Below are 27,217 nucleotides of genomic sequence, written 5' to 3'. Positions count from 1 at the left end.
TCCGCTGGGGCTCCCGGTGCGAAAGCTTCCTGGGTCTCCCAGCGAGCCGGAGGATGCTGCCGTGCTCAGGTGATAATGTGGCTGAACACAGACTGAGGTGGAACGTTTTCCACTCTCCATATACCCTGTTGCCCTTGCGCTGACAAGTCCAGTGGGTCCCATTCCTCTTTGTTTTGTTTTGAGACAGGGCTCGCTCTGTGCCCCAGAGTAGAGTGCCACAGCGTCATCGTCGCTCACGGCAACCTCCAACTCCTGGGAGACAATCCTCCTGCCTCAGCCTCCCGGGTAGCTGGGACTACAGGCATGCACCACCATGCCCAGCTAATTTTTCTATATATATTTTTAGCTGTTCATATAATTTCTTTCTATTTTTAGTAGAGATGGGGTCTCGCTCTTGCTCAGGCTGGTCTCAAACTCCTGGGCTCAAGTGATCCTCCTGCCTCGGCCTCCCAGAGTGCTAGGATTATAGGAGAGGCCTCCAGCAGTCGCCCTCTTCCCCTACGTGCACCCTCCTCCCCCAAGAGTCACCCTCCTCCGCCGACCTGCCTCCCCCTCCCCCATCCTGCACCCTCTTCCCCAATCCTGCACCCTCCTCCCCCATCCTGCACCCTCCTCCCCCGACCTGCACCCTCCTCCCCCGACCTGCACCCTCCTCCCCCCATCCTGCACCCTCCTCCCCCATCCTGCACCCTCCTCCCCGACCTGCACCCTCCTCCCCCGACCTGCACCCTCCTCCCCCCATCCTGCACCCTCCTCCCCCCATCCTGCACCCTCCTCCCCAATCCTGCACCCTCCTCCCCGGACCTGCACCCTCCTCCCCCATCCTGCACCCTCCTCCCCCATCCTGCACCCTCCTCCCCCGACCTGCACCCTCCTCCCCCATCCTGCACCCTCCTCCCCCGACCTGCACCCTCCTCCCCCATCCTGCACCCTCCTCCCCCGACCTGCACCCTCCTCCCCCCATCCTGCACCCTCCTCCCCCATCCTGCACCCTCCTCCCCCATCCTGCACCCTCCTCCCCCGACCTGCACCCTCCTCCCCCATCCTGCACCCTCCTCCCCCATCCTGCACCCTCCTCCCCCGACCTGCACCCTCCTCCCCCATCCTGCACCCTCCTCCCCCAACCTGCACCCTCCTCCCCCATCCTGCACCCTCCTCCCCCGACCTGCACCCTCCTCCCCCCATCCTGCACCCTCCTCCCCCCATCCTGCACCCTCCTCCCCCGACCTGCACCCTCCTCCCCCGACCTGCACCCTCCTCCCCCATCCTGCACCCTCCTCCCCCATCCTGCACCCTCCTCCCCCGACCTGCACCCTCCTCCCCCCATCCTGCACCCTCCTCCCCCCATCCTGCACCCTCCTCCCCCCATCCTGCACCCTCCTCCCCGGACCTGCACCCTCCTCCCCCATCCTGCACCCTCCTCCCCCATCCTGCACCCTCCTCCCCCGACCTGCACCCTCCTCCCCCATCCTGCACCCTCCTCCCCCATCCTGCACCCTCCTCCCCCCATCCTGCACCCTCCTCCCCCCATCCTGCACCCTCCTCCCCCCATCCTGCACCCTCCTCCCCCCGACCTGCACCCTCCTCCCCCGACCTGCACCCTCCTCCCCCCGACCTGCACCCTCCTCCCCCCATCCTGCACCCTCCTCCCCCCATCCTGCACCCTCCTCCCCCGACCTGCACCCTCCTCCCCCATCCTGCACCCTCCTCCCCCATCCTGCACCCTCCTCCCCCCGACCTGCACCCTCCTCCCCCCATCCTGCACCCTCCTCCCCCGACCTGCACCCTCCTCCCCCCGACCTGCACCCTCCTCCCCCGACCTGCACCCTCCTCCCCCCGACCTGCACCCTCCTCCCCCCATCCTGCATCCTCCTCCCCCCATCCTGCACCCTCCTCCCCCATCCTGCACCCTCCTCCCCCGACCTGCACCCTTGGGCCTCCGCCGCCCGTGGTGACGTCCGTCGGGGGCTGGAACTGCCCCCTGAAGGAGGACGCAGTGGAAGGAGCGTCCCCGCAGTGCGTGTTGTGAGTGCGAATCCCACTCCCTCGCTCATTGTGTTTTCTCCACCTGCCAAACGTCAGGAAAATGCGACCCTGCATCGTCACTCGCCGATCGGTGAACTCCGGGACAGCTGGTGCTTGGGAGGAACTTGAGGCCGGCGCTGGGCCGGGTCGGTTCTGGGAGGGCCGAGAGCCATCGTTGGTCGGAAAGCAGAGCACCGTGTGTGCCCCTGCCCGGGGGCGTCCGTGACGGCCCCACCCGAGGGACGTGGTGCTTTTGTGTCAGGAGGGCCTTGTGCCTGGCCACCCTGCTCCGAGACCACCCCGTTTTCTCCAGCTCTGAAGCAGGGGGGCGACACGGAGCCTCCCTTGGGCTCTCCTGGGTGCAGGGAAGGCTGGGAAACCCAGCGAGGCAGGTTCTGACCCAAGGCCTGCGAGGCCCAGGACACACCAGAGAACGGGGTCCCAGATTTGGGGATCCGCAGGGTGCATCCCCAGCCTCCGGGAGCCCTGGCGGGGGGGCCTGGTTCTGCTGGGGGCGTCATTGCTCCCTGTGCCGTCCCAGGCGCCAGTGGCCTCAGTTTACAGCTCGTCCCGCCCTGAGAGGGGTTTGCACTCGGAAAGTGGATCCCGGTGTTAAACAGCCAGCTTTGCTGTCTGGAAAGTCATGACACTCGGGACGTGAAGCCAGGGGTGCAGCAGGGGAGCCCGAGTTCCAGCAGCAGCTGCCGCCTGCGCTCTCTCCGCAGGGTGCCGCGCCCCGCTTCCCGAGTCTCATCCCCGCCGGCCCTGCTGCCATGCCAGTTTTCATGAGGAAACTGAGGCCCAGAGGGGCTAATTAACTTGCCAAGGCCACCCGCGGTTTGCAGGAGCAGCCTCTACGGGGAAGGATGGTGGACACTTGGCGGCGGAGCCTGGACTTGGGTTCTGTGTCCAGTCCCGGCTCAGTCCTGCCGGCCACGGGAAGCTGGGCGGGGGACCCCGGGACAGACTCGCCGTCCCAGCCTCTGTGCGCAGGTTGCTGGCGTGAAGGGGCTGTAGTGACAGGCCGTTCCCCATCAGCTGGGGGAGAGCAGGGCGCTGGGCCAGCTGGGCAGGGCAGGGCTGGGCTGCGGAGGAGGGGCCGCCCCCGGCTGCTGTCCTGGCCGCACCTGCCTCACGTCCAGAAACCCGGCAAGGCCCTCGGGAGCAGCGTCACGTGCCGGGGCTGCTCCATGGAAGAGAGTCAGGCTGAGCTTACTGTTTGTGGCAGCCGTAAACAGCCCCCGCAGGCCCGGCCTCGCACGCAAGCCCACGGGGCAGCCGGCGAGTGATCTGGCTCCAGAGGGCTGGCGCTGCCCTGCCGCCTGCCCGGTGCCTGCTCGCGTGACTGGGCTGTGTGATGTTGCTCCGTAACCGTGGCAACGGCTCTCAGGGGAGCGAAACGCTCCCAACTTCCCCTTATTCCAAGGAGGAGCGACGAGAGGTACTGTTTAGACTTGTTCCTTTTTCCCTTTTTATTTTTTTCCCTTTGCCATGACCTTGACGAAAATAATCTTTGAAGTACTTGCTGGGTATGTTTTCTGCCAGGGGACTGGAAGAAATCAGGGCATGGAAAGGGCTTGCCAGAGGAAGTCCCAGCTTTGCCAGCGTTCCCGGTCCCCTGCCGAGGCCGCGGGGCGGGGGGCAGGCCTGGCGGGCAGCGGGCTGGTCCCCCCAGGCTCCTGCTGGGGTGCAGGTGCGACTTCATGGCGTTCAGGAATAGAATATACGTGCGATTCCTTCCCCTCGAAAAACTACGGCCTTAACCCTAGCGCCAAATCCTTTTTTCCACTCGAAAAAGTGATCTCATTTTCCATGTACCATGTTTTTAAACAACAAAAAATTTTTGTAGGATTAAAAGGAGAGAGGGAGAGAAAACAAACAGACGTTCAAGATGCATCTTTGAGCCGGGCCCACATGTGCGAGAGCGTTTGGCACGGCGGCCCTGGACCCAAGAGCGGGGCTGATATTGAAGCCATATGACTCTGCAAACAGCATTTTATGGTCTTCTGAAAACATTTTTTTTTTTTGCCTTGTGAGTTAAAATTAAGGTTGTTTTTGGTTGTGACTAATCTCATAAAATCTTTTTTAAGAAGACATTTTATACACTCAAGCCTTGAACATTTCTTTGGTCTTTGAACTATTATTAGCAGGACGTGCTCAGCATGTGGCAGCTGCTGGATCGGGAAGGGCTGTGGCGGGAGCCGGCAGGCACGACCCACTCACGGCGGCGCCGGGGCGCTGGGGATGCCCCTCGGCCGGCACGGCCAGCCGCACACCTGGGCCGGCCAGGCGAGAGCCAGGCTGCACCGTCCCTGCCCGGCACGCAGCAGACACCGGACCCGGGCTTCCCTCCCCTCCAGGGTCACCTGGCTGCTCAGTCCCGCTCGGCAGCTCAAGTGCTCCTGGCGTGAGTTGGCCTCACAGAGCGTCTGTTAGCGGAACTGATGCCTTGGTTTCTAGCAGCCCCTTCGTACCCCCGGCATCATCCCACCCCACCTCTGCCTAAGCCCCAGGGTGGGGGAGCCGTGGCCCCAGAGACGACTGCCGGCCCGGCCAGCCCATGGGCACGGCGGACACAGCTGCGGGCTCCTGGCGGAGGTGGGAGTCGCCGTGGAGACGGTGCCTCCTCCATGGAGCCTGTGGGTGCTGGGCCGGACGTCCCGTTGCTCCGACTGCGCCTTGTCGCCGCGTGGGGGTTGGTATCAGCCCGTTCTCCCTCTGTCGGCACCGCCCGCCCCGCTGTGCCCACACCCTGCTGGGTGGGGGCGGGGGCGGGGGCGGGGAGGGGTGCGAGCAGGTGTCCGGACTCTGGCGTCCTCACTGGCACCGAATCCAGGCAGCGCGCGAACCCGGTTTCTGGGGTCAAGTGCGTGAAGCCTGTGCGCGATCGCAGCGGAGAGACGGGGACACCTGTCACGGCAGCGACTCCCCCCGTGGGGACTGCCGCTCCCCGACTTCCCCCCGTGGGGACTGCCGCTCCCCGACTTCCCCCCGTGGGGACTGCCGCTCCCCGACTTCCCCCCGTGGGGACTGCCGCTCCCCGACTTCCCCCCGTGGGGACTGCCGCTCCCCGACTTCGTCCAGGGCTTCAGGTCTTCTTTCATCCCAGGCGAGGCTCACAGGGACCAGCACTGCGTGTTGGGGTGAATCTCCATCCTCACCTCAGGTGCTTTCTTCCTTGAAAACCCACGTCTTCCTCGTCCTGCCTCGACCTGGCGGCTCCACTTACCCGACGCAGGAGGGAGCGGCCGGAGCGTCCTCCACCGAGGCGTGGGCAGGCGAAACGCCGGGTGCACAGCGAAATGTCACTTGCCTTGAGACGGAAGGAACAGCGAAAGCAAAACGGGCACAGGACGCACCACACTGGAAAGCTGCTCCCGGCAGGGGGGAGATAGCCTCTGGGCACGAGTGTTTGAGACCACACGCCTGACCAAGGGCCAGCGCTCACGGTACTGAGGAAGCCACACAGCGCGGTGGGCAGGACAGCGGCCACGGAAACACGGCAAGGGCCACACAGACCCTTCTCCAGAGCAGACACGGCCGGCAGCGTGCGTGGCAGCCTTGTTTCCCGTTGAACAAGACAGTCCCTCTCCCGGCTGTTCGTTTTTTTTTTTTTTTTTTGGTGTTTTTGTGGCTACCATTGCATGTTTATTTTCCATATTTAACATAAACTCGCCAGCTCCCTAGAAAGTGTGGACGCTGCGTGTTTATTAGTGCAGCGATTTGCTGACAAATTCACTGGGCAAGAACGGGCATCGTCGTGTCGAGATCAAGGCATGTCTTTCCATGTGTTAAAGTATGGCTTTGTGTCTCCTTAGATGTTTTAAAGATTTTTTTCATGTAGGTTTTGCACACTTCTCAAGTTAAGTTTATTTATGAATACTTTAGTTTTTGTAAATAGGGCTTTATCTGCCATTACGTGCTCTAATTTGGTCATTTTCTAGTACATAAAGATTATTTATGGCCGGGTATGGTGGTTCACACCTGTAATTCCAGCACTTTGGGAGGCTGAGGTGGGAGGGTGACTTGGGGCCAGGAGTTCAAGACCAGCCTGGGCAACAGAGCGAGACCCTGTCTCTGCAAAAAATTCTTTTAAAAATTAGCTAGACGTTGTGGCACCTGTAGTCCCAGCTACTCAGGAGGCTGAGGCAGGAGGATCTCCTGAGCCCAGGAGTTGGAGGCTGCAGTGAGCTGTGATGATGCCACTGTACTCCAGCCTGGGTGACAGGGTGAGACCCTGCCTCACAAAAGAAAAAAAAAAGTTGTTTATATCTATATGTTAATTTCTTACTGAATTCTCTTGATCTCATTGATTCTCTGGGATTTTCCAGATACATTGTGGTACCATCTGAAAATAGTTTTACTTTCCCCCAATTGTGATGCCTCCTGTTGCTTTTTCGGGTCTAATTGCATCAGTTATACTTCCAACGCCATGTGAAATACTACGGGACAGGGGACAGCAAACTTTTCCTTTAAAGGGCCAGGCGGTAAATATTTCAGGCTTTGTGGGCCGTGCTCTCTCTGTCCCAACTGCTCAACTTGGCTGTTGCCGCACAAAAGTGGCCGTAGCCATAAGTGAGTGAGTGAGCAGGTGTGGCCATGTTCTAGTAAAACCTCAGCTACAGAACCACGTGGCAGGCCACACGTGGGGCCCGTTCCCTGGCATGACAACCGTGGGCATCGTGCCTGTTTCTTGATCTTTTTTTTTTTTTTTTTTTTTTTTTTTTTTGAGACAGAGTCTCACTCTGTTGCCCGGGCTAGAGTGAGTGCCGTGGCGTCAGCCTAGCTCACAGCAACCTCAAACTCCTGGGCTCAAGCGATCCTCCTGTCTCAGCCTCCCGAGTAGCTGGGACTACAGGCATGCACCACCATGCCCGGCTAATTTTTTCTATATATATTTTTAGCTGTCCATATAATTCTTTCTATTTTTAGTAGAGATGGGGTCTCGCTCTTGCTCAGGCTGGTCTCGAACTCCTGAGCTCAAACGATCCGCCCACCTCGGCCTCCCAGAGAGCTAGGATTACAGGCGTGAGCCACCGCGCCCGGCCATGTTTCTTGATCTTGCTAGAAAACCTTGAACGTTTCCCCGCTGAGTTGCTTCCTTACGTGTAAGATGCACACACACACACACACACACACGTCATCATGTTAAGAAAGTGTCCAACAATTCCTCTTTTCTTGAGCATGGGTATCAGGAATAAGTGTTGAATTTTGTTGACGTCACTATCTGTGACGATGACCCTGAGATTTTTCACTATTTGTGGAGATAACCTAAGATTTTTCTCCTTGGGTTTATACTAATAAATATGGTATATTATATTAGTGGATTTCCTAATGTTGAGCCAACCCTGAATTCCTGGATTAAATCCGCTTGGTCGTTGGTGTATTATTTTCTTAATGTGAAATTAGAATCTATTGGTTAATATTTTATTTAGCATATTTGCAACAATATTCAAAGGTGGTGTTGGTCTGTAATTTCCCTTTGTGTTGTGCTCTGTGTCAGAGTCAGGTGTCAGTGTTGTGCTTCTTCAAAGACTCAGAAACCCTCCTTGGCTCTCCATGCTCTGCAGCGATTCACGAAGCGAGACGTTGTCGGACTTCGTGCGGATCTGGTAGAATTCCGTGTTGAGACCATCTGGGCCTGGCGCATTTTCGTGGGGTAGTTCCTTGATAACTTTCTCTATTTCTTCTACAGAAACTGATCTTCCTGTCTGTAATGGGGTCAACTTTGATACATTTTCCTGGGAAAATATATATACTTTATTCAGGTTTTCAGCTTTGCTTGTATAGAAGTCTGTCTCCCAGTTTTATTCAATCACTTCTTTATTGCTGTAGGTGAGTTTGGTCTGTTCTTAGATTTCCTATAAATAGACTCTTAAGGCATGTACGCTGATGTGTGGTTTCCTTTATTTAACACACTGTTTTTGAGATTCATCCATGTTTTGCATGACATTAGTTAGGTCTTTAAAACTGTGTGATAGTGTTTCACCGTGTGGCTGCTCCGCAGGCCGCTCATTTGCTCTCACCTGATGGACGCGCGGTTGTTCCAGTTTCTGGGTATCACTGGGGCCCCGGAACACCCTTGTTCAGTCTTTCCTGGGCACACCCACGTCGCTCGGGCCAGCACTGAGCGTGGAGTTCTGGGGAATTGCAGGACAGGTTTCCAAAGTGATTGTAGCAGTTTCCATTCCTGCCCGCTGTGCTCTCGTCCTCACCAGTCTTTTGTGTTGTCCGCGTTTTGACTGTGACCACCCTAGCATGTGTGAAATGGTACCTTAATGTGGTTTTAGTTTTTGTTTTTTTTTTTTTTTTGGTGCCAGAGACTCCCTTGTTGCCCCAGGGAAGAGTGCAGTGGTGTCATCATAGCTCACAGCAACCTCAAACTCCTGGGCTCAAGCCATCCTCCTGCCTCAGTCTCCCCAGTAGCCGGGACTACAGGTGCATACACCACCATGCCCGGCTAATTTTTTTCTATTTTTGGTAGAGACGGGGTCTTGCTCTTACTCAGGCTGATCTCAAACTCCTGACCTCAAGCAATCCTCCCGCCTCGGCCTCTAAGAGTGCTAGGATTACAGGTTTGAGTCACCGTGTCTGGCCTCTACTGGTATTTTTATTTTTATTTATTTTTTATTTTTTTGAGACAGAGTCTCACTTTGTTGCCCAGGCTAGAGTGAGTGCCGTGGCGTTAGCCAAGCTCACAGCAACCTCAAACTCCTGAGCTCAAGGGATCCTCCTGTCTCAGCCTCCCGAGTAGTTGGGACTACAGGCATGCACCACCATGCCCGGCTAATTTTTTCTATATATATTTTTAGTTGTCCATATAATTTCTTTCTATTTTTAGTAGAGATGGGGTCTTGCTCTTGCTGAGGCTGGTCTCGAACTCCTGAGCTTAAACGATCCGCCCACCTCGGCCTCCCAGAGTGCTAGGATTACAGGCGTGAGCCACCGCGCCCGGCCTCTACTGGTATTTTTAAATGAAGCTCAATTTATCAAGTTTTTTCTTTAAGGGTTAGTGTTTTTCTATCACCCAAATCTACTAACCCCAAACTCATGAAGATATTTTCCTGGGTTCTCTTCTGTCAATAGAAGTATTGTGGTTCTGGGCTTTATGTTTGGGTCTATTATATGTCTAGAATTAATTTCTGTGTGTAGAATGAGATAGGAGTCAGGGCTCATGGTTTCCAGACGGATAAGCAGGGATGTTGCTTAAGACTTTCTTTCCTCACTGAGCCCACCTGGTGCCTCGATGGGAGGTGGGTTTGTCCATCCGACACCACCTTGCCTGGTTACCACACCTGACAGTGAATCATGACGTCGGCTGGCAGGAGTTCTATAATTTTGTTCTTTAGCAAGACTTTGTCTTCTGCATTTCGATATAAATTTTAGAATCAGATTGTCAATTTCTACAAAAAAAAATCCCACTATGATTATGATTGGGATTGCATTGTAGCTATGGATTAATTTAGGGTGACTGGACACTTTATACTGAGTGTTTCAATCCAGCAACATCGTATATCTCTTAGTTTAAGTTTTGTCTCAGCAAGTTTCGCAGTTTTCGATATTCAGGTCTTGCACACCTGTTATTAGATTTATTGCTGGGTATTTTATGTTTTTTGATCTGGGCCTGGAGTTTTCTTTGTGGGAGAGTTATTTTTTTTTTTTTTAGGTCAAGTAGAAATTTTATTTAATACACATTTAAGTAGGAACAATAAGAACAGGCACACTCATCAATTCTGTACACCCCAAATCAGCCAAGCTGGTGCTGTTTTGAGATCTCTGCAACTGAATTTTTATTTATTTATTTATTTATTATTTTCAGCATATTACGGGGGTACAAATATTTAGGTTACATACATTGCCTTTGCCCCACCAGAGTCAGAGCTTCAAGTGTGTCCATCCCCCAGACAGTGCACACTGCACCCATTAGGTGTGAATATCCCCATCCCCCCGCCCCCCCCACCTGCCCAACACCTGATGAATGTTAGTTAGTGCTATATGTGCGCATAAGTGTTGGTCAGTTAATACCAATTCGATGGTGAGTACGTGTGGTGCTTGTTTTTCCATTCTTATAATACTTCACTTAGTAGAATGGGATCCTGCTCTATCCAGGATGACACAAGAGGTGCTAGATCACCATTGTTTTTTGTGGCTCAGTAGAACTCCATGGTATACATATTCCTCATTTTATTAATCCTCTCATGTACTGATGGGCACTTGGGCTGGGTCCACATCTTTGCAATTGTGAATTGTGCTGCTATAAACATTCGAGTGTAGATGTCTTTATTATAGAATGTTTTTTTTCCTTTGTAGATGCCCAGTAATGGGACTGCTGGATTGAATGGTAGTTCTACTCGTAGCTCTCTGGGCCCCGTGCGGTGGCTCACGCCTGTAATCTCAGCACTCTGGGAGGCCGAGGCAGGAGGCGTTTGAGACCAGCCTGAACAACATAGCGAGACCCATCTCTACCAAAAATACAAAAATTGGCCGGATGTGGTGGCTCACGCCTGTAGTCCTGCCTGCTTGCGGGGCTGAGGCAGGAGGATCCCCTGAGCCCAGGAGTTGGCGGCTGCCGTGAGCTGTGATTGCTCCGCTGCACTCCAGCCTGGGACACTGGGCGAGACTCTGTTTCTAGAAACAAAAAAGAAAAACAGAAATTCAATTTGTTTAATAGATACTAGGATACTTAGATCTTCTAGTTCTTATATCACTTTTGTTAATTTGTGTATTTTAAGGAATTGCCGATTTTATTTAAATTCTTTAATTTATTAAATATCATTCTCAATATTTCCTTATTCTCCTTTTAATATTCGGGGGATCTGTAATGACGTATCACTCCTGGTGTCAATAATGTGTTTTTTTCTTGATGAATCTTGCTAGCAGATTATCGATTTTATTAATCTTTTCTAAGAATCAAATTTTGCCTTTGTTGATCTTTTATTTGTTCTAAACGATTTTCATTGATTTTTCGTTCATTTTTAATTTTTCTTCTTCTTACGTTAGATTTAATTGGCTCTTCTTTCTCTAGTTTCCTGAGGAGGGATTCTACCCTTTGTTTCTTTAGTAACAGTCATTTTAAGCTCTTGGGATCTGATGTTGACTTTTGTGCTCACGCGTAATGGGAAGTTGGTCGTGCTCGTGTTCCCATCGTGAGGAAGGCTCGGCTGGGCAGTCGTGCTTGTTCTTGCTGGTTTCCGCCATGGTGTGCACCGTGCAGGGGACTTGAGCTGAGGTGACTGCGTTCCCCTCGGCTGCCTGGGCGTCTTCAGTACCAGTATTTTAGAAGTTCTTAGAAACCGATATTTACAAACCCTAGTAAAAAAACCAGTATATAACATACATGGGCAGTTTGCCAAAGAAGAAATACAAGTTGCACTGAGTAATCAAAGAAATGAAAACTACAACAGTAAAATAATTTATCTCTTTTCAAATTGGCAAAGATGTAAAAACAAAAGGAGCATAAAAATGCCCCTGCACGACTGAGATTTCAGGGAGCGTCGTGGCCTCCTGCCGCTCGCCGCAGACTTCGTGGAGCTGCTCGGAAGCCGAACGTCTGTGTTCCACAGACACGCACATGTGGACGCCACGTCCGGGCGGCTCAGCCCTCGCCGCTGGCTGCTGCGCCGGCTGGGGGGCATCACCGTGCCCACCTCTCAGGGTGACGCCGGCTGGGTGGCATCACCGTGCCCACCTCTCAGGGTGACGCCGGCTGGGTGGCATCACCGTGCCCACCTCTCAGGGTGACGCCGGCTGGGTGGCATCACCGTGCCCACCTCTCAGGGTGACGCCGGCTGGGGGGCATCACCGTGCCCACCTCTCAGGGTGACGCCGGCTGGGTGGCATCACCGTGCCCACCTCTCAGGGTGACGCCGGCTGGGGGGCATCACCGTGCCCCCCTCTCAGGGTGACGTGGGAGTGAGTGAGATGTCCCCTCTGGGCGCCGCGGCTCGAGGGTCCGCTCAGTGCCAGCTGCCACTGTCCTCCTCGTGGTGGTGGGGAGGACGCTCGGCCCGGGGACCCGGTGGCTCTGGGCACCGTCACTGTGTCGTCTGGGCGTCGCCGTGGGGTGGGCTGTGGGGTTCGCGCCTCCAGTCGAGGAAGACTCTGAGCCGGGACAGCAGAGCCGCGTCCTTGCTCTCCACACCCCAGTCCCACAGTAACTAGGGATGTAGAGAAGGTTCAGTGATCATGAAAACATCACGAACAGCGTGCACTGGTAGATTTAAAATCGAGATGAAAGGGATACATTTCTAGAAAACGTTGTAGGTGCCAGAGTTGACATAAAACTTGAATACACCAACAACAATTTAAAAGATCGACAGGGCATTAAAATCTACCCCATTTTCACCCACCGTCTCCCCAAAACGTGCCCAAACTACGTGGCCGTCAAGGTGACGTGAACCAAACTTCCACGGAGCTCGTCCTCTTCGCCTGAAATGAGCAGACCCAGACGCGGAAGAGGGGCAGGGCCCCCCGTTCCTTGAAGGCCGCGTGTACCGAGCACCCCGACAGAGAAGCCAGAGGCAGCTTCACTGCAGACATGCTGAATCCCTCGGTGACTCTGACCCGTTCCAAGGCCGTATGAAAACGGGGATCACGCAGGGTTTACCCCGCAAGTGCAGGAACAAGTCATCACCAGAAAATCTGTCCGTTAGACTAAAAAATTGTGTGATTATCTCCGTAGATATGGAAAAAGCCCTTGATGGAATTCAATATGTTTCGTGCCTAAAAACATTTAGAAAAGCCAAAAAACATTCCGAAACAGTGTCTAGAGGAAGGTGCGTGCGCTCAGACCCTCACGGAGGAAAATAAAAGGTCCCTGTTGAGCTCACGCACCGACGGTGTCTCGCTGTGCCGTCAAGGTGAGGCTCACGTTGTATGAAACGTAATTCTATATTTATTGGAAAAAGGAGAACCCACGTCTTTCTCGTTATAAACCATGACCGACTTCCCAGGTCACCTGTCAGCTTGGAATCTGTCACCAGATAACGGTAAATAAACAAAAGTGGGCGTTTCTGGCGCTTGCGGGCTTGCAGAGGAAACAGGCAGGAGGCCGAGAGGCCAAGCGGGAGCAGTGCCGCGCGCTCCGTTCTGGGTGAGCCAACGCGATGTTTTTGTCTTTTCCAGTCTCTCAACGGCTTTGCCCTGGTCGTGAGCGCAGAAGGGATGATTTTTTATGCATCAGCGACGATCGTGGACTATCTGGGCTTCCATCAGGTAAATGAAGCAAAACAGCTTTTCAGCCTGTTAAATGTCAGGCTCTGTTACCTTGTAAATGCTTATTGTCTGCAGGGTTTAAAAAATACCTACGATCGAGCTTTTCGTATCCCTGAGCTTTTACAGATGACGATCTCCTTGCTCGGGCTTTGTGCAGGGCGGCGGCACTTCCAGGCTGGGCTCGGGTCTCAGCCAGAGGCCTGCAGTGCTGAGCTGCCCGTGTGCGGCCGAACCGCCAGACGTGGGCGCGGGGCCTGCGAGGGCTGCGCTCCGCCCGAGGGCCAGGACTTGCTTCCCAGCCGGTGGGGGCAGAGTGGACGGGGAGAGGCCTGTGACTGGCGGCACCGCGGGCATGGCACAGGCGGAGGCCTGGGCGCCATGAGCCATGAAGTGACGCAGGACAGCGGGCGACTCAGCCCTGGCCCAGCCCCACTGTGCTTGCCCGTGGCCCTGCCTGCAGGCGGGCGGCCTGGGGCGCCCCTTCCCGGAGCCAGTGTTGGGGCCTCAGGGCCAAGCCCCTGCCTTCCCCGCGGGACTCTGTCTTCCTGGATGTGACCTGCCTTGACAGATGGAATGGCCCTGTTTGCAGTTACTGATCGTCGGGATGTGTGTGCACATTCATTAGCGTAAGGCCGCAGTAACCCTGTTGCGATCTTCCAGACGGACGTGATGCACCAGAACGTCTACGACTACATCCACGTGGACGACCGCCAGGACTTCCGCCGGCAGCTCCACTGGGCCATGGACCCCCCGCAGGCGGAGTGCGGGCAGCCCCCGCGCTCGGACACAGGTGGGCCAGCCGGCACCCGCAGTCCCTGCTGCGAACACGCTGCTGCTGCGGAGAACGTGTGCGTGTGCCTGGCTGCTTCCCCTCCTCCCTGCCGGCTTGGCGTTGGGCCGCACCCGTCTCTGGAGACCTCGTCCCCACGCCCCGACCTCTGCACCCCGGCTCTGTGGGCGGCTGCTGAGTGCGTCTGCACCCCCGGTTGCTTCTGAGAGTTGGTGGCCCTTTGCACACAAGGCGCCCTGCACGCTGGCTCACAGCCCCGCCCCCGCCAAGTCTGTGTGGCCTCCAGGGGCCTCACACTCCTCGGTGGGCCCCAGGGCGCGAGGGGCTCAGAGGCACAGGAGCACTGGGCCTGGAGAGATGGCGTCTTTGGGGGTCCCGTGCAGAGGCCAGCTCCCCGGCCCTCTCACACGTCACCACACATGTCCCAAGTAACCTCAGGCCGCAGCACGATGGCAGAAAGCAAGCCCCAGGTGCCCGCGTGCCGTCCCGTTTATAGAAAACAGGCAAAACTGAACAGCACAGTGAGACGCGTCTGTGCTAAACACGTTTTTAAAGGCAAGGGACGGAGAAGGCGGAATTTGGTGGAGCGGAGTCTGCGGGGTGGGGCTCGGGGAGGGGCTGGCGTGACTGCAGCTGTGCTGTGCACGCGTGGTGACCAGGGTGTGCCTCTGGGTGTGGCAGGTGAGGACGCCGTCCTGCGCAGGCTGCTGGGGGCCCAGGAGGGGGCTGCGGGCTCCCCCGCCGAGTTCGCCGCCTTCCTGACCCGCTGCTTCATCTGCCGTGTGCGCTGCCTGCTGGACAGCACCTCGGGCTTCCTGGTGAGTGCGAGGGTCTCGTGGGCGGGGCTCCCTGACATGGGTGCCGTCCCCTGGAGGGAGGGACACAGGCTGGGCAGGCGGCGGGAGAGGAGAAGCCTGGGACCTGCCGCGGCAGGCCAGATGGGCAGATGGTGTGTTTGAAACTGCAGCAGGTTCCATCCGGGGTCAGTTGCACCTTTGTTTAAGACTCAGTCAGAGGCCGGGCGCGGAGGCTCACTCCTGTGATCCTGGCACCCTGGGAGGCCGACGCCGGAGGATCACTTGAGCTCAGGAGTTCGAGACCAGCCTGAGCAAGAGCGAGACCTCATCTCTACTAAAAATAGAAAACTTAGCTGGGTGTGGTGGTGCCTGTAGTCCCAGCTACTCGGGAGGCTGAGGCAGGAGGATCACTGGAGCCCAGGAGTTTGAGGCTGCAGTGGGCTGTGATGACACCACAGCACTCCAGCCCAGGGGACAAAGTGAGACCCTGTTCAAAAAAAAAAAAAACAGGAACGTTGTTGATTTTTTTTAAATTATAGAACCAATGCCTAGATAATTAAAAACTCTTATTTCCAGGTGACACAAAATTAGAAGGACTTTATTATTCAATCAAGGAGAGATTGGAATATAGTTGAAAATGAAACTGTAGAACAAAAAACTGAATAGAGGAAACAAGCCAGAGAAGTTAGGTAGAAGCTAAAATGTTACAAGGTATATAAAAATAAGTGTCTGCTTACATTTTGCATTAAAATGGCTTAATCCACACCACTGCAAAGGAGCCCGGTGCGTGGACACACGGTGGCCCTGCCTGACCTCCCAGGCTTGTCTCCGCGTTGGCGGGGACTGTGGCGGCCACCCGACACCCGTCTGTCCTGATGGCTGGCGGGTGACTCGGAGCTGCCTTGTGCCGCTTGCAGAACTGATTATTACCATTTCAGGAATTTTGAGATTTGGTTGATTTAAGTCAGCCACAATGGGAATATTTACACCAAAGGAATTGGTGAATCCTACAAATCAGGGGTTTTCTTCCCCTGGGGAGCTGCATGTTCACCCCGTCCCAGCACACCACTGCCCAGACTCCTCCTGCCACCTGCCTGGCTGGTGGACCACGGTGCTCCCAGGGTCTGCTGATGTCTCTAAACCCACGGGTGGCCGGACTGCGGGGTGGAGGGACGGATGGGAGGATGGTGGGGGGGATGGAGGTTGGATGGAGGGACAGATGGACAGGCAGGAAGACGGAGGTGGGCGGGTGGGGGGATGGATGGGAGGATGGTGGGGGGGATGGGGGTTGGATGGAGGGACAGGTGGACAGGCAGGAGGACGGAGGTGGGCGGGTGGGGGATGGATGTAAGACGGAAGTGCAGGGTGGATGTCCTGGCGGCTCTTGTTAACCAACTCAGTTATACACCCGCCTTTAATTTATAGACAGATCTTTTATTTTCTGTTATCACCAACTCCTAGGTTTCTTGCTGGCTTTTTCTTTTTTTTTTTTGAGACAGAGTCTCACTCTGTTGCCCAGGCTAGAGTGAGTGCCGTGGCGTCAGCCTCGCTCACAGCAACCTCCAACTCCTGGGCTCAAGCGATCCTCCTGCCTCAGCCTCCCGAGTAGCTGGGACTACAGGCATGCACCACTATGCCCGGCTAATTTTTCTATATATATATTTTTAGTTGTCCATATAATTTTTTTCTATTTTTAGTAGAGACGGGGTCTCGCTCTTGCTCAGGCTGGTCTCGAACTCCTGACCTTGAGCGATCCACCCGCCTCGGCCTCCCAGAGTGCTAGGATTACAGGTGTGAGCCACCTCGCCCGGCCTCTTGCTGGCTTTTTAATGCACGCTGTACATTCTGGATAAATAGAGTAAAGTTGTCCCTAAGTTCTGTCGTCATGAGTGCGGGAAGGATGGGTGAGCAGTGGAGTGTCAAGGCTGAAATCATCCTCAGACAACCTCCCCCAGAATATTCCTCCCAGGGGGTTGGATGTCGGCTCAGCCGCGGGCCGGTGACCGGCCAGGCAGAGGCGTCTCCACGGCCCCCTGTGCGGGCAGCACACACGCGTGCACCCACCAGAGCACACAGGAGAACATGCTTGTCCACTGAAGGCTCTCATGGGGCCACCGGAGAAACCCTGGCACGGTGCCGGGGGTCCCCCTGGGTCTGGGTGGTCCCGCAGGCCAGGGCAGCTGGTGTCTCCGTGTTTCCCAACACGCCTCCGCCCCGCGACCGTGAGCCGCTCTCACGCACCGCATTCTGCGTGTGTGGCCACGGCGCCGTGCGCTTTGTGAACCGCCTTCCTCTCCGTCTCTGCGCGGCCAGACCATGCAGTTCCAGGGGAAGCTCAAGTTCCTGTTCGGGCAGAAGAAGAAGGCGCCGTCGGGAACAGCCCTGCCCCCCCGGCTGTCCCTGTTCTGCGTGGCGGTGCCGGTGCTCCTGCCCGCCCTGGCGGAGACGAGGGTGAAGAGCTCGTGTCTGAGGGCGAAGCACAGGGCAGACGCCGCGGACGCACAGTGAGTGACTCGCCCTCACGGGCCGACAGACGCCCCCACCCCGCCCTGGCGTGTGTCCCGTGTCGTCCGCCTGCGCTCGCAGCGGGTGACAGATGGGACACTTGGTGTCTCCACGGGGAGCCCTGTGCCGGCGGCCACGGTCAGAGAAAGAGCTTCTCAGTCGCATTCGCAAATGGCGGCACCAGGCGCTGCCTGTGTCGGTTGGTTCCTGAATGGTCCTTGCGTCCCGTGGGGTGGGGTCAGCGCCGCAGCCCCTGCCCTTCCAGGTCTCCCGTCACAGGGTCCGTCCACGGCCATGCGGAGGCGGCTCCGGCTGGGAGAGACACGGGGCGGCGGCTGCGGGGCACAGCTGCCCTCCTGCCGGGCCCTGGTCCCGGTGCCGCCGACCAGAAGGACCGAGTGTCCTGGGCGCTTCACGCCTACAGCTGCTGGGAGGGGTGAAGTCTGAGTTTCGTCTCAGTCTCTTGGGAGCAATTTAAAATGTTGTCGTGTAGAAACCGCGTTTTCCCACAGCTGGAAAGACCCCTTGTGAGAGAGACCTGGCACTGGGCGGGCGGAGCACTGTCGGGATCTGACTTTCGTCTGCCCCACGGGCGGTGCAAGACCCTCCCCTGTCCCCAGTACGGGGCAGTTTGTCTGAAGACCCCCGAGTCCCCAGCACACACCTTTGTCTCTTGACTGTCTCAGTCGAGCCACAGCCAGAGGGGGCTTCCGCACCGGACCCCAGCCCGGCTCACCGGCCGCGGGGCTGCCCCGGCCGGGACTGACACGGCCTGGAACGGAGAACCCGCGTGCAGGGCAGGTTCTCAGCGTGATTTTGCATCAAACTGGAGCAGCTTCCTGGCTGGGCCCGCAGAGGAGCCGCCGTGGGGAGGGCCGCAGGGCCGGCCGTTTCTCAGCGCTCTGCGTCCCCGAGCCGAGGTGTAGCTACACCTGGTGCCGCCTCCTGCCCAGAGCCGAGCCCGAGGGGCGCTGGCCTGGGGATCTGAGCACCCAGGCAGGGCTGTCCCCCGGGGCCTGCGCCCTCAGGGCCCCGACGGTGGGGCGGAGCCTGGCCTCGCTCTGTGGCTCCGTTCTCGGCCCCTCTGTGCCGCACCCAGGCCCAGTGGCTACGGGTGGCTCCGTCTGGGCCCTGTGGGCCTGGCTCTGGCAGCCGGCGGTCACTCCTGGGGAGTCCACGTGTCCGGCCTGAGTCTCCGTTAGTGTTTCCCCAGTTCGCAGGACCACGGTGCAGGGTGCCTTAGCAGGCACGCCCCCTCCAGGCGATTGTCCTGGGCACGTGCACACTGCCCGGGACGCTGTCCTAGCAGAGCGGTGAGACCGGCGAGGCCCTCCCTGTCCCTGTTCTGAGGCTCTGCCTGCACGGGCCACCTGCCGTGGCACTCACGTGCTACCAGGACACGTGTGGCCTGTGCTGCGCTTGTGGGTTGGCTTTTTATTCTGTCCCTAACTTCCGTTAGTACGAGTTCCATCCTTCCAGAGTCAGCCCTGGTGGCCCTGGCCGGGGTCCGGCGCCTGTGTCCTTCTCGCCATCTGCAGTCTGGCCAGTGTGCCCTCTGGGCCCAGGTCTAAGTGCTCGCAGCCGTGGGGGCACCACAGGCGGCAGGACCCTCCACTCAGCCCACCCTGCCTGTCGGCTCCCAGGGGTGCTGGGAGGCCCCTGTCCCACCCCCGCCGGCACCCAGGTGTGCAGTATGCGGCGGGCACCCCGGCCTCTCTCGGGGGCCTGTGGGGCTGGCGAGGGCTGGCCCGGAGTGCAGACGTGCCCAGGAGGCGTCTCCCTGCAGGCCCGGCCGCCTTCCCAGCCCGGCAGCTCTGCCTGCCACGGGCGGGGCTTCCGTCCCCCTTGGGCACCCACGACGCTGCGTTCCCACCGTTAGGACGTCTGCGGGCAGCAGCCACTGCACGAAGGCTTTTGTTCTGCGCGTTGGTTCTCTGCGTGGCTGTGCTCGTTCCTGCCCCGTCTCGGGCCTCCGGCCTGGGCGCGGCACAAGCTGCGGCACCGCTGGGCTCCGGGCTCTGCTGCCTGAGGGCCGGGAGCCCTGCCCGGTGCTCTGGGGCCCACGCGTGCCCGACTGCTGCCGACGGCAGCGCACATTTAAGACTAAATTCATGTACCTTTTATTTTAAAGGACAAACATATAACATACAAGGGAGGAAAAGCAGAACACCAAGGGACAGGGGGAAAGTGAGACAGGTGGCAAGCCCAGCGGTCACGGCAGGCTTGGGGCAGGGCAGGCCCGGCTGCCACGCGCACGCAGAAACATGCTCTGCCGCCACTTTGGCTGGAGTTTTTATAACCCAGACGCACGCAGTGAGCTTTCTCTTTTCTGAGTGTTTTTCCGGCCCCAACAGCTCAATAAAGGGACAATCCTGTGGCCGTGGCCGTCCTCCCCGCTGGGCCTGCAGAGTGGCCGTGCCGCCCTGGCGCCGTGCGGGGAAGTGCGGCTTCCTGCCGGTGCCCAGAGGGGACCAGCCGTGGGGTCGCCGGGTCACCGCCATTGCTCCTGCGGCCGGGACACCCAGACCTGGAGGCTCTGTGAGGCCCAGAGAGGGAGGCGTGCAAGGTGGAGCAATAAGTAGACACCACGGTACACAATATTGTTAAAACTCAGAAGGGGAGGAACACTGGTCAGGCTGAGAATGCTGACTCCCCGGCCCACGGGTTTCTTGGAATTCTCACCGCGCTGCCCTGACACTGCCCCAAGGCCAGCCGAGGTGCAGCCGCAGAGCCCGGGCGTGGGTGGGTCCTCCCTGCACCGCCACCGACGGGACCCTGTGTCTGCCCCTGTCCCCTCTGTGCCTGCTCCTGCATCAGGAAACTCACTCGTAAGCCCCAAATCGGTCGTGCTGTGCCTCACGCCCAGTCGTGGCCGCGTCCCGGGCGGTGACGGCGGACGAGCTCTCCGCAGATGCCCAGGGCCAGGCGGCCCAGCCAGCGGGGACTCGAACCCCAGCTCTGGCGGCTGCTGTCGGCAGCACCGGGCAGGTCACTGGACGTTTGTCCTTTGGAAAATAAAGGCAGCAGAGCCCAGCAGGGCTCCATGTTCGCCCATCCGGTTTTGTGGCGACGTCACGGAACACAACTACCGCAAATCGCAACCACCGACTGTATTTTCACTCTGGCCTCCCGGGGGGAAACACAGCTCTAAATCGTGCTCTGTAGACACTTTCCGAAGGCAGTTCCCAGCTCTGTCGGCCCGAGGACTGACAGGGCTCAGTACTGTCCGCAAATCTGTCACTGGGAAAAGACTTCACGAGCTGTAAAGAATTAAGCAATGTGAGCCGCTGTTTCTGCTTCACCGCTCAGGCCTGACAGTGACACCCGTGACTGGTAATCTCTGCCACCTACATGTATGTCACCTATGTGTTCTTTGCTTTCACAGAGTAAAAGCTGCCATGAGTCTGTGTGAATCAGAGCCGCACGGAAAACCCAACTACCTAGCAGGTACTTGTTGCAATTCTCTGTCTCAGCTTTTCCCGACGGGTGGGGGTGTTTTGCCCCTCAGGGAGCTCGGCCTGCCCTGTGGAAACCTGTGTGTTCCACGAAACCCTTTCTGGAGCCTCAGCTCACCTCGTGCCCAGAGCAGCACGGCTGCCGTCCGGGGGCCACTCCGTGGGCCGCAGCTCCCTAAATCCCACAGGGAGAAGTCACGGAGAAAGCAGCGTGCTGGTGTTCAGGACACAGACGGAGGCCGGCCGCTGGGCCCGCGTTCCCGCCAGCACCCCCTGCCTGTGCCTCGGGGGGGCCCCCAAGCTCGTCCTCCACCCCAGGGTGCCCGGAGGGTAAGTGGTGCCGGGCTGCCTGCCTCCCTGCCCCGACCCTGCCAGGTCACTGCACGGCCAAAGCCGGGGCTTCGAGGACAAAGAGGAGACCGGAGGTGGCCTCCACACTGCCCCAGCCGCCAGCCCAACCACTCGCCTCGCTCTGCAGAGATGTCCCAGCAGGTCCCGGGCTGGAGTCACACGTGTCCCCGAGAGCTCACACCAGGGAGGAGAGCCCAGGGAGGGACTGGGGTGGAGGATGCCCCGTGGGCTCCGCCAAGATGCCAGGACGTTGGGACTCGCTCTTACCTGTCGCCTGGACCCTGGGTCATTTGTCCCCATCCTGCCCTCACCTCTGCTGCAACCCTCCCTTCCCCCCTCCCCCCTCTCCCCCACCCCTGGGCCCTCCTGCCCCCCCCAGCTGAGCCTGCAGGCTCCTGCGCCTTCTAGTCCCTTCCTCCTCATCGTGCAAGTGCCAGTCCTGGTGCCACGTGGCGCTGTGCTGCTCAGCAACAGAGGCTGGCCACAGGCGCTGCAGGAGATGCTGTCCCTGCTTGGTGGCTCAGGCGGGCTGTTTGCACCCTGCCAGCGCTAGCAGGGACCCGTGTGGGGATGCTGTGCTGGTGGCACAGGCCTCACAGAGACACCTCCCTGCAAGGGGGAGGGGCAGCAGGCCACTTCCTCCCCCACCCAGACCACCCCCCCCCCCCGTCTGACCCCTAGGGGCCACGGGAGTAAAGGGCACACACGGAGGGGCTGGCGCTGGCCTCCCAGGGCCACCGGGTGGGTTAAGAGGGCCAGGTGGCGTGGGACCTGGCCCGTGGTGGCCTTGCAGACCTGGCCGGTATCCTGCCGGCCTCACCCAAGAGGGGGACCCAGCGTCCCCCACTGCTGTCTAAGCGCACCTTTTCTCCGCAGGGACAGGGACGAGGGGGAGCAGGAGAGGCCGGCCGGCTCCTCTGGAGCGAGGGGCCCGCGGGAGACACGCACCCACCACGGCCACTGTGAGCTGCTGGGACCCGCGAGGTGCCCGGACTGGGCGGCAGGAAAGCACGGGGAGGGTGGCGGTGTGAGGCCGAGGCTGCCGACCCCCAAGAGCCACCTGTTCTCCGTGCGCCCCGCCCCCCGCGGCTGCGGCCCGCCCTACCCCGGCGCGCGGGGCGTGGCCCGGGCGGGGGGCGTGGCCACACCCGGAAGCGCGCCCGCCCCTCCGGCGCCCAGCGGGCCGCTCGGTGCGTGCTCCAGCCGGGGGAGCCGGCCCTGGCGGGACGTCCGCGAGCGCCCCCTGCCCGGCCTCTACCCCGCGGGGAGCCTGGAGAACCGGCCCCCTCAGCCTGGGGCGCAGCGCTTTCCAGCGGGGGGCTGCTCCTACGAGGCCGGGGCGCTGCAGATGCCCCCGGGCGGCCCGTGCGTTCCGGCCTTGCCACCGGCTGTGCCCATCAAGACGGAGAAGGACTGTGGGTCAGAGGACGCAGCAGATGGCTACGTGCCCAGCCCGGCGTGGCTGGGGGCGGGTGACGTGGCCAAACCTCATCTGGCCACTCTCCCTACCAGGACGCACCTGAAAACGGAGCCGGGGCCCAGGTACCAGGTGTACACACCGCACCTGGGGCACTGCAGGGCCCCTGCCAGGCTCAGCGGGGAGCCGGTCCCCTGCTACCCCGCGCCCTGCGCCTGCCTGGAGCACGCGCACCCCCTGCCCCCGCAGGGCCCTCCCCGCCCCCTCTGTGTGCACCAGCCCCCCGCTCCGGGCTGCCCCTGCAGGGCTGCTGGGGCCGCCCGCGTGGTCAAGCGCGAGCCCCTGGACTCGCCCCCGTGGGCCACTCACGGCCAGGGGGCGGTGCCCGGGGTGTTCCCCAAAGGTGCCTTGGTGCCCCCCGTCCCGCCCAGAGCCCCCGAGTGCTCTTTCCTGCCGTAGCACTGCGGCTTTGCCACAACCAGCCACCGTCCTCTCTCAGAGCCACTCTCTGCCTGTGCCGCCGCGGCACTTGGGTGGCAGTGCCTGCCCCGAGCCCTTTTCGTTTTATTTTGTACTTTTTCAACGACACAAGGTCTCACTTTGTTGCCCAGGCATGAGTGCAGTGGCGTGATCATAGCTCACTGAAACCTCAGACCCCTGGCTTCCAGGGATCCTCCTGCCTCAGCCTCCCGAGCAGCTGGGACTGCAGGAGCAGCCACCACACCGGGCTAGCTGGAGCCTTTGAAAGGAACAGTCTTTGCAGAGCTGCACCAGGGCGGTCCTTATTCCGTGTGCCCAGCACATGTAATAGCGTATTCTGAATGTCATAACCCATGTGGAAGCTCCTACATGCAAACTGGCCTTACGTCCATCCAAGCACCACAGTATTCTCTCTCTGAGGAGCCACAGTGTCTAAGAAAGTGGCCGACGGTGGCTGCGTCAGCATGGCGGGGGCCGGGGAGCACCTGGCCACTGCCACACGTCCAGTGAGCAGAGGTTTCCAGCGAGGTTCCAGCTCAGCCCTGCGGAGCCCACCCCAGCTCCAGCCTGCGCCGTGCAGCCGGGGTCCCCAGCGTGGTGGAGGGCAACGCGGAGGGCGGTGGCAGGAACCTAGACTGTAACTCTCTGAGCAGAGGTGACCATGGGCCCCTCCCCGGAAGGAACCCGAAGTCTCAGGCGAAGAGAGTGGCAGGGCTGCGTCCTGCACTTGACCACACCCAGGGCAGGTGCTGCGCAGGGCAGGGACGGGGTCTGCGGCCAGACCTGGCGTGGAAAGTGGCCGGCTAACATCCTGCTCCTTCTGGAACTCTCTCTGGTGTCCTTGGTGTGCCTCTGAACACGGCTCCAGCTAAACCATCTCCTGCACGTCATGTAAGACAAAGTTCACGTCGTCTCAGTTCAGAGGCGTAGAGCAAGGAACAGGAAACCGAGTTGTCTGTCTTACTTTCCGTCTGTACAGTGTCTTCAGATGAGGATTCCGGCCACCATTCCAGGAAGAATCATTGGAGACAGGACAGGTAGCATTTAAAAAAAATTTTTAAAGGTGATACATTCTGACTGTAGGAAATTTGGTTACAAAGGCACACATCAGAAAATGAAGGTCACCGCAGTCCATCCAAAGATAACACAGAGCTGACTGTGCGGCTCAGGCCGGAGGGCGACCCCTGGTCAGTGCAAGGCAGCCCAGGGCGTAACAGCAGGGTATAAAAACCACCACTGAGCCTGTCATCCCAGCACTCCAGGAGGCCGAAGCCACTGGATCGTTTGAGCTCAGGAGTTCGAGACCAGCCTGAGCAAGAGCGAGACCCCGTCTCTACTAAAAATAGAAAGAAATTATATGGACAGCTAAAAATCTATATAGAAAAAATTAGCTGGGCATGGTGGTGCATGCCTGTAGTCCCAGCTACTCGGGATGCTGAAGCAGGAGGATCCCTTGAGCCCAGGAGTCTGAGGTTGCTGTGAGCTAGGCTGACGCCACAGCACTCACTCTAGCCTGGGCAACAGAGCGAGACTCTGTCTCAAAAAAAAAAAAAAAAAAACCACCACTGAGCAGGAGGAAGCCACAGCAGCAACACACTCTGGGATCCCGCTGCAGCTGGCCTCCCTGTGCTGGGGTGGACAGACCCTCCTCCTCAGGGACAAGGGCATCTTCCCCTAAAGTCACCTCCACTTGGGAGTCTCAGGAGTGGTAGGAGCCCACTAGGCGAGGGAGTCACCACTCTGCCACCCAGCACGTTCTGCCTTCAGCGTGGACTTTTTCTCTCCATTGCCTACGGCTTCGGGGTGCCAGGGTTCAGCCCCTGGTTCAACGCTGAAGCCATTTGCTAAATGCACATTTGCTATGTCAACATTCAGGTTCAGCTGGCAGGACTGGGTCATCTGTGCACTTAGACACACCCAGGAGTGCTGTGCCCCTCAGCTGCCTTGTTCTTGGGACGAGTCACCCATGGGGCAAGGATGGGGCGGAGGATCTCCCAGAACCGAAGAGAAGGGACCATCACCCAAGCCCAGGGTCCAGAGTGGTCATTTGTGGCCTCCTGTGACCCCCAAGGTCCACCCAGTGGTTGTTCCATCCCCGCTGAGCCCACGGGGGCCTTTCCAAGGTGACCTTGGTGCTGTGCTGTCACGGGCATGAGAGCTGCCAAAGGCTTCCACTTCCATTGCCATTCGCTCCTCTACCTGATGCCTGAAGTCATGATGGCAGCAGAGTCACCCAAGGGCCAGCCTCCTGGGGACCAGCCACCCGAGGGGACTCGCCTCCCACAGGAACCAGCCACCCGAGGGGACCAGCCACCTGCTTCCCACTCTCGCCCGCGCTGGTGCAGAGTCCCGCCTTTACCAGTTCCCATGCCGACCACGGCAGACCTTTGCTCTCTGGGCATTTATGGATTTTGTCCTTAAGACACAGGATCTAATTTCAGAATCTTCCCCCTTCCTTCCTGTTCTAACCAAGTGCTCAGCTCCTGACCACGAAGGTCCTCTTTACTAATCAGACCCGCAGCGTCCTTCCAGAAAAGCCGAGCAACGTGTGCCGCTCTTGGCCTCCCTGCATCCTGGAGCTTGGCCCTCAGCATCTCCCTCAGCTGAAGCGCCACCTGCGTCCCTGAGAGTGGCCCCGGCTCTTCCTGTCTCAGCCATAGACAGGCACGTGTGTGACATGCCTCCAGTGTCCTGGAACCCATGGCTGTAACTGGGGAAAACACCAGACCCAGGAGATGCACCCAGAGACGTCCTTGCGTAGCTGCCAGCTGTAGCCAGCTGAATGCCACCAAGGGAGAGCTGGGGTCCTGGGAAGCAGGGACAGTGGCCTCTGCCCCAAGCCCACTCCACAGCATCCTGCTCTTCACCCCAGACCCTCAGATGTGCCCCATCCACGCCCCCTTGGGGTGACAGGCACCACACCGACAGGCTGTGCTTTGCGGAGGCCGAGCTCAGTGTCTGGCATCGACACTGCCGGTCTCGCGTCCCCTCCGGCTGCGGCCCGTGAGCGCTCGGGCCAGCACTGTGTCCCCGGTTCCTTCCTTGGCACCAAAACCCCTGCATCAGCACTTCTGTTATTTTATGACCATGACCCTCCTGAAACATCGTGTGGGGTAGACGATGATGGAATGTACAAGGTGCAGATGTGGTAATTTGGGCTCTAAAATGTCATTATTAGTATAATTACAGGTTTATGGTTTTCTTTTGCATGTGGCTTTTGCCTGTATGGCTGAAAGAGTGTTACAATAAAATACAATGTGGGAATGGGATGGAAGGGAGATAAACACAAATTATATTTTTGCAGTTTCTACAGAAAAAAGTTTTCAATATGTAGACCAACTTGTTGAATTTTTAAAACTGATGCACTATAAATGTAACTCCACTAGTTTCTCAGTGCCTTTCCAAAGAGCTCTCACATACATTTCTTATACTGTCGTTTCTATGAAATTTGCAATATTGATGTAAAATACATGAGATGCTAACATGTGTTTAGTATAAATGGAAACATCTTGATTTTCCAAATGAAGTCACTTTATTTGCTTTACATGTATATCTTAATTTGCATTCTAAGGTAGGCCTCCACCCCTAAACAGTAGTAATAAAAGTTTAAAAGGCAGTAATAAAAGTTTAAAAGACTCTCTAGAGCCAGAAGTTTCATGGAGGAGGAAGTCCCTGCTGTGGCCCGTCTCACGGAGGGTGGGGACCTGCCTGGGTGCTCTCAGGACACCCAGGCCCAACCTGTCCTGGAAGGGGCGAGGAAGGCAGGGCTGAGTGCACCAAGTGGGTGATGGGCGAAGGGGATGGGGCAGGGGTCATCGCCTGCGCAGAGTCCCCTCCTGTGGCCCAAGGAGCCCAAATCTGCCCCTGTGGCAGTGAGGGCAGCCCTGGCCAGGCCTCCTCCGCAACCTGCAGGACACTGTCCCCAACCAACCCTGTCCCGGTGCCGTCCTGGTTGCTGCCCTGAGACTCCCGTGTCCTCCCAGGGGAGACCAGGCCAGCCCCCATCTGCTGGGCTAACCAAGCTGGTGTCCCTGTGGCCCCGCCTTTGCCCATCCCATTCTCCTCCCCTACCCCTCCCCACCCCACCCCCTGCCTCATTTCCACTCCGTCACGTGACTCTTCCACCCTGGTCTGGCCCCCGCTGAGGCAGGTGTGGGGCTGGGACTCACGGCTTTACCTCACC

General features: G+C 58.3%; 1 protein-coding gene across 2 annotated transcripts in view; it reads left to right on the top strand.

Annotated features, from left to right (window-relative positions):
* Positions 1-26,748, top strand: part of AHRR (aryl hydrocarbon receptor repressor) — a 55,058-nt gene extending 28,310 nt beyond the window's left edge. Inside the window, exons 4-10 of one of the 2 annotated variants that reach the window (XM_069492748.1) lie at positions 13,150-13,239; positions 13,900-14,029; positions 14,711-14,847; positions 17,140-17,330; positions 20,717-20,778; positions 20,975-21,116; positions 22,014-26,748. In XM_069492748.1, the coding sequence (XP_069348849.1) occupies positions 13,150-13,239; positions 13,900-14,029; positions 14,711-14,847; positions 17,140-17,330; positions 20,717-20,778; positions 20,975-21,116; positions 22,014-23,013 (1,752 nt within the window). In that variant the 3' untranslated portion in view covers positions 23,014-26,748. The remainder of the gene's footprint in view (positions 1-13,149; positions 13,240-13,899; positions 14,030-14,710; positions 14,848-17,139; positions 17,331-20,716; positions 20,779-20,974; positions 21,117-22,013) is intronic. The other variant, XM_069492747.1, reaches the window with a different exon arrangement.
* The last annotated feature ends 469 nt before the right edge of the window (positions 26,749-27,217 follow it).

This window comes from Eulemur rufifrons, chromosome 17 (genome assembly GCF_041146395.1).
Source record: "Eulemur rufifrons isolate Redbay chromosome 17, OSU_ERuf_1, whole genome shotgun sequence".
Lineage (NCBI taxonomy): Eukaryota > Metazoa > Chordata > Mammalia > Primates > Lemuridae > Eulemur > Eulemur rufifrons.
This window is presented reverse-complemented; position numbering and strand designations above follow the sequence as displayed.